At 43.8% G+C, this 11,112-nt stretch overlaps 2 protein-coding genes across 3 annotated transcripts; one reads left to right on the forward strand and one right to left on the reverse strand.

Moving 5' to 3' along the window:
- Positions 1-5,072: 5,072 nt before the first annotated feature.
- Positions 5,073-6,090, forward strand: LOC119660906 (ATP synthase subunit d, mitochondrial). Its single transcript, XM_038069853.1, has 4 exons — positions 5,073-5,232; positions 5,292-5,431; positions 5,502-5,805; positions 5,867-6,090. Exons 2-4 carry the CDS (start codon positions 5,310-5,312, stop codon positions 5,960-5,962), a joined length of 522 nt encoding a protein of 173 aa, XP_037925781.1. The 5' UTR covers positions 5,073-5,232; positions 5,292-5,309; the 3' UTR covers positions 5,963-6,090.
- LOC119660905 (polyglutamine-binding protein 1) lies at positions 6,082-7,387 on the reverse strand. Of its 2 annotated transcripts, none has more exons than XM_038069852.1 (4): positions 7,202-7,387; positions 6,812-7,139; positions 6,550-6,757; positions 6,082-6,488 (listed from the first exon to the last, which is right to left on the reverse strand). In XM_038069852.1, the coding sequence occupies exons 1-4, from the start codon at positions 7,266-7,268 to the stop codon at positions 6,144-6,146; spliced, it is 948 nt and encodes a 315-aa protein (XP_037925780.1). In that variant the 5' UTR covers positions 7,269-7,387; the 3' UTR covers positions 6,082-6,143. The 2 variants fall into 2 exon arrangements, with proteins under 2 accessions (XP_037925780.1, XP_037925779.1); XM_038069851.1 differs by having other exon boundaries at positions 6,082-6,491.
- Between the last annotated feature and the right edge of the window lie 3,725 nt (positions 7,388-11,112).

Raw genomic sequence — 11,112 nt, forward strand, 5'->3', positions numbered from 1 at the left:
AAATTCGCGTTTCATTACGGCGGTCGACATAAACCTGACATATGTGACCAACTTGACATCCCATTGTCACTAGGATTTTGAGAATGCCATTGAATCCTTCATTGAAAATAATTACAGCCAGAAAAGTGGCTATTTCTACTACCTTGGCCCCAGAATGAAGGTGTTTAAGAGCGGAAGTCCAGATCAATGCATTTAACAACTCATTGTTATTCTGGGTCTCCCTGCCTAAATATCTGTTCAAGAGATCATCTCGTGCCAAATCTTCGTAGATTGGTTTGATGACTGTTTGAACTTCTTCAGTCAAAGGTGCCTTCTAGTGGTGGAAACTATCCAGTTCTCCTTTAGTTTCCGCTTTGCGCCATTTGCACCAACTGTCTTCGCCTGCTGGACAATTTTAATGCTGAGGATTTTCGCCTGTAGAACATTTATAGAAGAAAGTTGCCCAAATTTCTTGCTTTATTCCTTCTATCGAATTTGCGGGTCGACGACTAGCTAGCCCAAAAAATGTAGTGAGGTCGTTAATAACCTTATCAGTAAGTTTTCCAGCCCTTTTTTCACCAATGCCTTTGTGATTCTTCTTTGCATTTCTAAGCCGCGTTCCCATTCTTTTCTCGACATGTCCTATGCATTCCTTTTTTACTACTACGTATATTTTATTATTTGTAGAAATTTGCAGAAATACCGGAGAAAACTCCAGCAAAATCCAACAAACAATATACAAAACTTGTCGCAATTGGAACATCCATGTTCATGCTTCCTAAAAGTTTTTGCTGATGTTGATGCGAAGTCCTTTTTCTTCTCTGATAAGTATCGATTCCCATGAAATACTCGTTTTTTAGTGCGAGCGATCTCCGTTCGTACGATCCATTTAAAAAAATCACTGAACACACAAACAGCGCAATACTTACAACAAAATATAACTGAGTGTAGCTTGAAAGCCTTTCAGTGCTCACTCTAGACTGGATTATCCTTTTTATTCCAAACAGGAAATAAGTTTAGACAATTGATTGGTTTTCCATCTTTTTATATTTATACCTGTGTTCGAATTTATAAGGCTCAGGTAAAAGACTAACAGGTAAAACAAAGATTCGATGCTCTTTCTCATCGAGTACTCTAGCCGCGGCTGCAAACTCCTTACCTATTTAACACTGTAATTTCTGAACGACTCGGAATATCGGAAAATCCCTTTGCCCACATATTCTCCACTATATATAGATACAATTCATGCCAAAAAAAAAAATCGATTTCTCCAACTCGACACACGGGATGACCCCCTTAAGGCAGACCTAGACCGGACACCGGTTGTCGCGCCGTTGATGATGATAGAACAAACTACAAAGGCTGTGTCAAAGGCAAAATCGGAGAGATTGCTAAAATTCGAGTTTCCAAAACGCGACATTGTTTTGCGTACAGGGCGAAGTGCTCAGCGACCGATCGCATCAAAGAAGAAGAAGAAGACCTTCCCGGATGATTGAAAAATTGAAAAAAAACTAATTTGCAGTAATATCTGCCGACCGGTATCCGGTCTAGGGCTGCCTTAATAAGGAACTCCAGACATCCCGGTTTTGCGCCGAGGTCCACCAATTCGATATCCATAATAGCTGTCTGGCGTCCTGGCCTACGCCATCGCTCCATCTTAGGCAGGGTCTGCCTCGTCTTCTTTTTCTACCATAGATATTGCCCTTATAGACTTTCCGAGTGGGATCATCTTCATCCATACGGATTAAGTGACCCGTCCACCGTAACCTATTGAGCCGGATTTTATCCACAACCAGACGGTCATGGTATCGCTCATAGATTTCGTCATTGTGTAGGCTACGGAATCGTCCATCCTCATGTAGGGGGCTAAAAATTCTTCGGAGGATTCTTCTCTCGACCGCGGCCAAGAGTTCGCAATTTTTCTTGCTAAGAACCCAAGTTTCCGAGGAATACATGAGGACTGGCAAGATCATAGTCTTGTACAGTAAGAGCTTTGACCCTATGGTGAGACGTTTCGAGCGGAACAGTCTTTGTAAGCTGAAATAGGCTCTGTTGGCTGAGAACAACCGTGCGCGGATTTCATCATCGTAGTTATTATCGGTTGTGATTTTCGACCCTAGATAGGAGAAATTGTCAACGGTCTCAAAGTTGTATTCTCCTATCCTTATTCTTCTTCGTGTTTGTGTTTGACCAGTGCGGTTTGATGTTGTTGGTTGATTCAAAGGGTGGTCAAAGGGTAGTATAGGTCCCGGGGCGAAACGTGCATTGGTACCCACGATGGAGCGTAAAACCTGGGAAATGCCTGTTGAACCAACTCCAACAGCTCTACTACCAAACCTTATCTTCTCCACGTGGTGACCGCTGGGAGCTCTTTTTTAACGAAAAGCTGCAGACGGAGAAGGATGATGGCGAGTCTCCCGCGCCTAAAAACGGGACAAATTGTACCAACTGGTCCTCCAGGTTGGGGGTTGGGTAGGGCTGACAACCCTACACGGAAAACAACTTGTTACGAAGCCACAACAGGAGCATCGGACAGGACGGATTTTAAAACGATGGACCCGGCAACGACAACGGAATAACGATTTGCGCATTTTCTCATGGAACGTGCGCTCCCTGTACAGAGATGAAGCTGATGAGCAGCTAGCCGATACCCTGTCCCAATTTAGGGCTGATATAACAGCGTTGCAAGAGATGCGATGGACAAGGACCGGTTTCCTGGAGAAGAGCCACTACACCATGTATTATAGCGGCCATCCAGTAAACCATGTGCTCGGAGTAGGTTTCTTAGTCAGCCAAAAAATGAAACCTGCTGTTATCGGCTTTGAAAACATAAGCGAACGGCTATGCACTCTGCGCTTGCGAGGCAAGTTTAGAAATATAAGCCTCATAAACGTTCATGCCCCTTCAGAGGAGACTGCAGAGTCGGAGAAGGATACCTTCTACGAGGCAGTAGAACGAACCCTCGAAACCTGTCCTAGATATGAGATCAAAATCATACTTGGGGATTTTAACAGCCAAGTAGGGAAGGAGCCCGTATTCAGGCGATACGTTGGCTCCCATAGCTTACACGAAAAAACAAATGATAACGGACTGCGGACTATTCAATTAGCAGGGTCACACGAAATGGTTGTTGGAAGTACCTGGTTTGCGCGGAAAGCGGTCCACAAACATACGTGGGCCTCTCCAGACGGGACCACTTTCAACCAAATTGACCACGTGTTGATCGAACGCCGCCACCTCCCAGCCTTGATGAATGTCAGAACATATAGGGGGGCCAATATAGACTCGGATCACTATCTCGTTGGCATGGTGCTCCGAGCTCGAATAACAATACCACCTAGAATCCCCTCTGACAATCAGGTGAGAGTGAACACTGAAGCCATCCACAACACAACCCTCCGCGACACCTATAAGAGGGAAATGGATGCCGCAATAACCGCAGTCAATAGAGGACCTGGAGATGAAGCATCAACAAATGATCTTCACAACCACCTGAAGAACGTTATCATGGATACGGCCACAAATATACTTGGCCCCAGCCGCAAAAGGAGTCGGAACGGCTGGTTTGACGATGAATGGAAGCTAGCAACGGAACGGAAGAATGCCGCATACCGAGTAATGTTGCATTCTCAAAGAACGCGGGCACGCGCAGAGACTTATCACGAACTCCGTCGAGCGGAGAAGCGACTTCACAGACGGAAAAAGGAAGCCTGGGAGAACCAACAAGTCTGTGAACTAGAAAAGTACAGGGAGCAACCGCACCAGGCGCGGAAGTTTTACCAACAAGTCAGCAGGATGAAGCCTTATACACCTCGATGCTCATCCTGCCGAGACAAAGAGGGAAATCTGATTTCCGACAGAATGGGCATATTAGAGCGATGGGTTGAGTACTTTGATGAGCTACTGAACAACCAGAACATCGGCGAGTTGGAGGTCCCGCCAACTGAAGACGACGGACAAATACTGCCACCACCAAGTTTAGGAGAAACAGTCCGTGCAATTCATCGGCTAAAAAATCATAAGTCGCCAGGAGCCGATGGAATTACAGCCGAATTGGTTAAATATGGAGGCGACCAGTTACACCAAGTGGTTCATCAACTTGTGCTCAAGGTATGGGACAGCGAATCAATGCCTGACGATTGGCAGCGAGGCATAATCTGTCTCATACATAAAAAGGGAGATATCACACAGTGCAGCAATTATAGAGGTATCACGTTGCTGAGTACCATCTATAAGATATTCTCCACTATCTTGCTAGGCCGGATAGCCCCATACGCCCAGAACATCATTGGCCCATACCAAAGAGGCTTCACTCCAGGCAAATCAGCAACAGATCAGATTTTCTCTCTGCGGCAGGCGATGGAAAAACTGTTGGAATATGGACAACAGTTGCACCATCTATTCATCGACTTTAAAGCCGCCTATGATAGCATAGCCAGGGTAAAACTGTACACGGCCATGAGAGAATTCGGTATCCCGACGAAATTAATAAGACTGACTAGGCTGACCCTGACCAATGTGCGAGGCCAGATAAAAGCAGCAGGATCACTCTCAAGACCATTCGACATCAACAACAGTCTACGACAAGGGAATGCGCTATCATGCGTCCTCTTTAACCTGGCCCTCGAGAAAGTGATCCGTGATGCTGAGGTGAATGCAAGAGGTACGATCCTCTTCAAGTCCACCCAACTACTGGCCTATGCTGACGATATCGACATCATGGGAAGAACCACCCGAGACGTACAAACTGCCTTCATCCAGATCGAGCAGGCGGCGCGAGATCTTGGACTGCACATCAATAAAGGCAAGACAAAATATATGGTGGCAACGTCAGCACCGAAGATGAATCTGAGATTTACTCGTTGAAAATATGTGAAGAAAAAAATCACCCTATACTGTTATAACCGCAAGAACCGCCAAGACGTAACTTTATCGTCTTGCGATTTCATTACTTGTTAATAAATATTTGATCAAAAGTCCGTTAATTTTTACATAAAAACTTTCACATTCAACACACTTTTTCGTGGCGGACCAGTGGCGACATCTATACGTAATTTAATAAATTTGCAACGCCACCCTGCGTAATGGCCAAATAAAATCAAATGGGAAATTTTCAATTTCTGTCACAATTTATTATATAACCTCGAAATATACCGTCGTGCGATAGCGGACCAGCTTCGCTGTATTCTGTCGTGCAAATTTGGGAACGGTGCCCGCGGCTTTTGCGTAACAGGTCTAAGTTGACGTGATAGCGTGAGTGTCCATTTTCAGATTCTAAGTGAAGTTACGATTGCCGTTTCTCGTTCTTACAGAGGAAAATATCGTAAAAAATGGCTGCTCGTCGAATTGCTCAGTCGTCGGTAAATTGGGCCGCCCTAGCTGAACGGGTGCCACCAAACCAAAGGCCGAATTTTAACCTTTTTAAGGCAAAGAGTGATAACTACTTGAGAAGGTAAGAAATGAGCATGACTGCAAGCTGAGCGCGCTAGTGGAACGTTTTCGTTTATCGTGTATTTTCGCAGTGTTCTTGCTAACCCAGAAACTCCGCCTAAAATTGACTGGGCCACCTACAAAAAGACGATTCCAGTCGCTGGCTTGGTTGATAAGTTCCAACAGCAATATGAAGGCCTCAAGGTTCCATATCCCGCAGACAATGTGACACCGCAGATACAAGCGCAGGAGAAGGAAGCCCGCGCTGAAGTCGATAATTACATAAAGGCATCAAAAGAGAAGATTGCAGGATACGAGAAGGAAATCGCCCACTTAAAATCATTACTCCCATATGATCAGATGACAATGGAGGACTTCCGCGATGCATTCCCTGACGTAAGCCCCCTTTAGGCCATCGACTCACAGAATCATTAATATGATTGTTTTTGTATTTTAGCTTGCTCTAGATCCAATCAATCGTCCTTCCTATTGGCCACACACACCAGAGGAAGCATTAGAGAACCAACCTAAGGGCGAGAAGGAGCACCACTAAGCTGTTCTCACAGTAGCAAGTCCTACGATCAGATTAAAAAATGTGCAGTTTTCTGGAGTTGCATGTGCGTAATGTATCGAGAACAATAGTTACGAGTAAAGATTCAATAAAAGTGAGGATTACTTAAAGAAGCGTATTTTATTTCAAGAATAGATAGAGATTGACCACTAGAGATGCATGTTTAGTCGTTCCTTGCGGGTGAATGTTTGGCCGTTTTACGATCAGTTCCCCCAGCGGCCGAGTTGCGTTGCAGAACGGCACCCGGACTTGGGTAAGGACGCATTTGAAATAACGCTCCTGAAGCAGTTGGATCCGATCCTGATTTCGCGCCTCCTCCATCAAGTAGCCCGTCCGACCATTTACCGCGCGGTATGTCCGAATAAGAAGCTGGGTCCATGGGATCCAAGGAATCGGTATCTCCGGGACGAGACATCCGGACCCGACGCGAATGCTTGTGACGAAGAGCCTTATCCAAGTCGCGTGGTTTCGATTTCTTCGGCGGTTTGGGTTCTGGTGAAGGAAGACGCTGCTGATAAAACATACAAACATGAGTACATCCTTTCCTGAAGTAAGCATTTATAACTTACTTTGTGCGGCGGCGGCAATGATTCGTCCAGAAGTTTTTGAATGTCGAGAGTCATCTGCTCGCCACCGTCGTCTTCCATCTCTATCGGTATGGCTTCGTCGAGTTCATGTCGCAGTACAGCTGCGCTCTTAGATATATAAGCTTTCGGGTGGCCAGGAGGTAGCCAGGACACGGTATCGTCTGTTGTATTCCAGTAGTAGTATACCGCGCTAAAAATTGAAGCAAATTAAATTTATTTGTTTTGGTATTACCAAGTCACTTACCAGCCATAGTCGTAAACCTCCAACCAATTTTTAGGCAACGGATATTTCCTCAGCAACCGATTTCTGCGTCGTAAATATGACCGTTTTGGCTCCAGAATGCCATCTCCCCATTTATTAATACAATACAACGTGCACTTATGGAAAATATTATATTTATTCGGGCAACCTTTGTAACCAGACACATTTGTATCGCCAATTCGCCGTTTCATCCGTTCGATCCAAAAATTGGACGACGGCTTCTTAACCGGCTCGAAATCATACTGCAATGGGTCTTCCACTTCGTCGTAATCTTCGGCAATAATTTCCTCATTCTCTGCTGAATTTTTACCTATAATAAAACTAATGTTAGGTAGGACTCCAAGGAGTAAGTTTATCTTCGAGGATACTGACTTCCTGTACTTCCCTGAACAATTCCTCGGTTTGCTAGGCGTTTTCGCAATGCTGGCGGCAGAGGCATGTTTTAATGCTATTATCCTCAATGTACTCATATGGTAAAGTCCATAACAGACAGTGCGGCACGAAGCACCAGAGGACAACAAGTCTCTTTAAAGCTAAATGGCCATAAAATAACTAACGTCAATTTGACAAACGTCTGCCACAATGCTGCGTGTTGTTTGATGTTAGACCGCTTTGCAAAGCCCACGACCACAGCATAGGCGCGTGCAGTTTGGTGTTTTCTTCGTTCGCGAGACTCGCAAAGTGTGCCGTTTCAGGTTTGCGTCTAACGGTTGTCACTTAAAAACAGTAAACGAAATTTCATATCAGCTGAGGAAGAAAGAGAATAATCCACTAAATCACGTTGCAAACAATATTTAATTACATAAAGCATTTGCTAAATAATTACATATTCCAAATTCCATTTTGACAATTAAACGCTGACGAGGGCACGAAATATCATTTCCCGTGACCTTCGTCGTGGATCTTGCGAATCTCGCAAGTGCCATACGAGGCGTAGCTTAATCGGGTTGGATAAATCGATTTTTTTTTCTTGAATTGTATCTATATATAGTGGAGAATATGAGGGTAAAGGGATTTTCCGATATTCCGAGTCGTTCAGAAATTACAGTGTTAAACAGGTAAGGAGTTTGTAGCCACGACTAGAGTACTCGATGGGAAAGAGCATCGAATCTTTTTTTACCTGTTAGTTTTTTACCTGAGCCTTATAAATTCGAACACAGGGATAAATATAAAAAGATCGAAAGCCAATCAATTGTCCAAACTTATTTGCTATTTGGAATAAAAAGGATAATCCAGTCTAGAGTGAGCACTGAAAGGCTTTCAAGCTATACTCAGTTATATTTTGTTGTAAGTATTGTACTGTTTGTGTGTTCAGTGACTTTTTAAATGGATCGTACGAAGGGAGGTCGCTTTAATGTTCAACGTCATGCTCGTACTAAAAAACGAGTATTTCATGGGAATCGATAGTTATCAGAGAAGAACAAGGACTTCGCATCAACATCAGCAAAGAAACTTTTAGCAAGCATGAACATGGATGTTCCAATTGCGACAAGTTTTGTATATTGTATCTTGGATTTTGCTGAAGTTTTCTCCGGTATTTCTGCAAATAATAAAATATACGTAGAAGTAAAAAAGGAATGCGTAGTACATGTCGAGGAAAGAATGGGAACGCGGCTTAGAAATGCAAAGAAGAATCACAAATGCATTGGTGGAAAAGGGGCTGGAAAACTTACTAATAAGGTAATAAACGACCTCACTAGATTTTTTGGGCTAGCTATTGGTCGACACTCAAATTCGACAGAAGGAATGAAGCAAGAAATTTGGGCAACTTTCTTCCATAAATGTTCTACAGACGAAAATCCACAGCATCAAATTGTCCAGCAGGCGAGGATAGTTGGTGCAAATGGCGCAAAGCGGAAGTTAAACGAGAACTGGATAGTTTTCACCACGAGAGGAAGTTCAAACAGTTATCAAACCGATCTACGAAGATTTGTCACGAGATGATCTTTTGAACAAATGTTTAGGAGCAGAGGCCCAGAAGAACGATGAGTCGTTAAATGCATTGATCTTGACTTTCGCTCCTAAACACCGTCATTCCGGGGCCAAGGTGGTAGAAATAGCCACTTTTCTGGCTATAATTATTTTCAATGTGCCCGGATAGCTGAATGGTTAGAGCGCAAGGCTGTCGTATGGAAGGTCACAGTTCAAATCTCACTGGTGGCAGTGGGATTTGTATCGTGATTTGACGTCGGATACCAGTCGACTCAGCTGTGAATGAGTACCTGAGTCAAATCAGGGTAATAATCTCGGGCGAGCGCAATGCTGACCACATTGCCTCCTACAGTGTTCTGTAGTATACCGTTACGGTCTTGAATGAAGTGCTCTAACACACTTCAAGGCTCTGATCCAAAATGGATTGTTGCGTCAACGATTATTAATTATTTTCAATGAAGGATTTAATGGCATTCTCAAAATCCTAGTGGCAATGGGATGTCAAGTTGGTCACATATGTCAGGGTTATGTCGCCCGCCGTAATGAAACGCGAATTTGGCGATCCGAACGACGATCGACTGACCTCGCTAAAAGAGCCACAATTGACACCAGAGAGCAACAATCGGCCTTACATGACTTTTTTGAAGAAACGGAGGGTGCTCTCTATGAACCAGGTATAGCAGATTAATGGTGAGTCAAAATTTTACTGTTGATAATCACATTTAAATTTTCAAATGCGTTTTTCTCGAAACTGCATCTTGAAAATCGGCTGCCACCATAGCTCAAAATCTATCTAACCAAATTCTTTGAAATTTTCACGGCTTCTTTAGTACATATTTCTACGGTCCGCAAACTAGGATAATTGCAATCGGACGGGTAGTTTTTTTTTATTCATAAAAAAAGCCGTAAAAAAACACCAAAATCCAAAAAATTAAGTTTAAAAGCCCACCAAAAATTTAGCTTTTAACATTTTCTAATTATCCTAGTTTGCGGACCGTGGAATATTCTCCACATTAAAATGCCGCTTAGTTTTTTTTTCCTGAGATGAACACAGCGCCCTCCAGCTTGAAGTAGAAAAACACCTTTTTTTGGAGATGGGTGCATAAATTAACACCTATTCCAAAAATTGGCTACGACATCAAGCTGAAAAATTTATCACACATACTAGAGATATCAATAAATATATGGTGGAAAAATCACGTTTCTATCTTTATCCAGTCCTCCAAAATAATTTTTCAAAAAAGGCAAAAAAAACGGCCTTCACTTGGGATGACCTCCTTAAGTGGGAAAAACAACTACGATGCGAGCGGAATGTGGACAAAAGAAGTTGCGGACCGCACGCAGTTTCAATGTACAATGAAAATTTTAAGTCGGCATAGTTCGCCCCATGTCAGCAAAGTTTGATCTGATGACAAATTGTGCCAGTTGCAATTTGGCGGCACTTTTTATTTTCCGCTGCTACTTTTCAGCGTTAATTATACAATGAATTCACAACAGCGGAGTGAGTGCGTGCAGGATTGATTAACGGAATTGGAGTAAAGCGCAGTCCTTTCTCAATAGTGCCAGCATTCTGGGAAAGGGCTACCTTTTACTCGATCTGGGCCTGTGCGAGGACAGTGACCCAAGGCGGGAGGGATGAAAAGGACTGTGGGATTGCGGGGCATGTATTGTGGGGTTTAATTGGTAGAAGGAGGGACCTTAATTTAGGGAAGAAATTAATGCTTGGAGGTATTACATTATGTACAGGCTAATTAGTGTCTATTGTCTTAATCTAGACTAAGTAAAGAAAAAATAATCGGTGATCGACACTTGCGCGGGGATTGACTGCCAGAACACTGGACTTACGCGTTTAGCCTCTGTGGAAGTCCGGGGAGGAGCTTTGATAAAAGGCGGGGATGAAGGAGGGAGGGGAGGCGTGATGGTTGAGAGCACAGTAGATCTACTATAGTATCTAACTGTGGTTGAGAGGAGAGTTACTGTCCGAGAGGAGAGTCAGCCCTGACACGTAGTACCTCTGTTCACGTAATAGTGCATTGCGTTTAGCGAGATTTTTTATCAGCGGGTTAGGGTGGGACAGCCACTTTTTCATCATGTGCGGAATTATGGGGCAAACCCCGGAAAGGTCGTACAGAAGAGAGTTTTGGTGGAATTTTAGGTTTGGCCTTCTGTATTTGGCCGTGCATTTCCTGAGTATCGTCCTTTCAAAGCGTTGGAGGGCTTCTGCTACGTTCGGTGACATGGTAACCCATGCTGGGAAACCATAGGTCAGGATTGGACGAATGAGAGTTTTGTATAAAAGGGTCTTGGTGGCAGGGAACAGGGCCCGAGATGAGAGGAGGGTTTTCAAGGCA

Source organism: Hermetia illucens, chromosome 7 (assembly GCF_905115235.1).
Source record: "Hermetia illucens chromosome 7, iHerIll2.2.curated.20191125, whole genome shotgun sequence".
Lineage (NCBI taxonomy): Eukaryota > Metazoa > Arthropoda > Insecta > Diptera > Stratiomyidae > Hermetia > Hermetia illucens.

Bases quoted from the DNA above. Each gene is read 5' to 3' on its own strand.
- LOC119660906 (XM_038069853.1), top strand. From the start codon at position 5,310: ATGGCTGCTCGTCGAATTGCTCAGTCGTCGGTAAATTGGGCCGCCCTA. The intron at 5,432-5,501 runs GTAAGAAATGAG...GTATTTTCGCAG, and splicing joins AGTGATAACTACTTGAGAAG to TGTTCTTGCTAACCCAGAAA. The intron at 5,806-5,866 runs GTAAGCCCCCTT...TTTGTATTTTAG, and splicing joins TCCGCGATGCATTCCCTGAC to CTTGCTCTAGATCCAATCAA.
- LOC119660905 (XM_038069851.1), bottom strand. From the start codon at position 7,268: ATGCCTCTGCCGCCAGCATTGCGAAAACGCCTAGCAAACCGAGGAATT. The intron at 7,140-7,201 runs GTCAGTATCCTC...GTTTTATTATAG, and splicing joins TGTTCAGGGAAGTACAGGAA to GTAAAAATTCAGCAGAGAAT. The intron at 6,492-6,549 runs GTAAGTTATAAA...ATGTTTTATCAG, and splicing joins CATTGCCGCCGCCGCACAAA to CAGCGTCTTCCTTCACCAGA.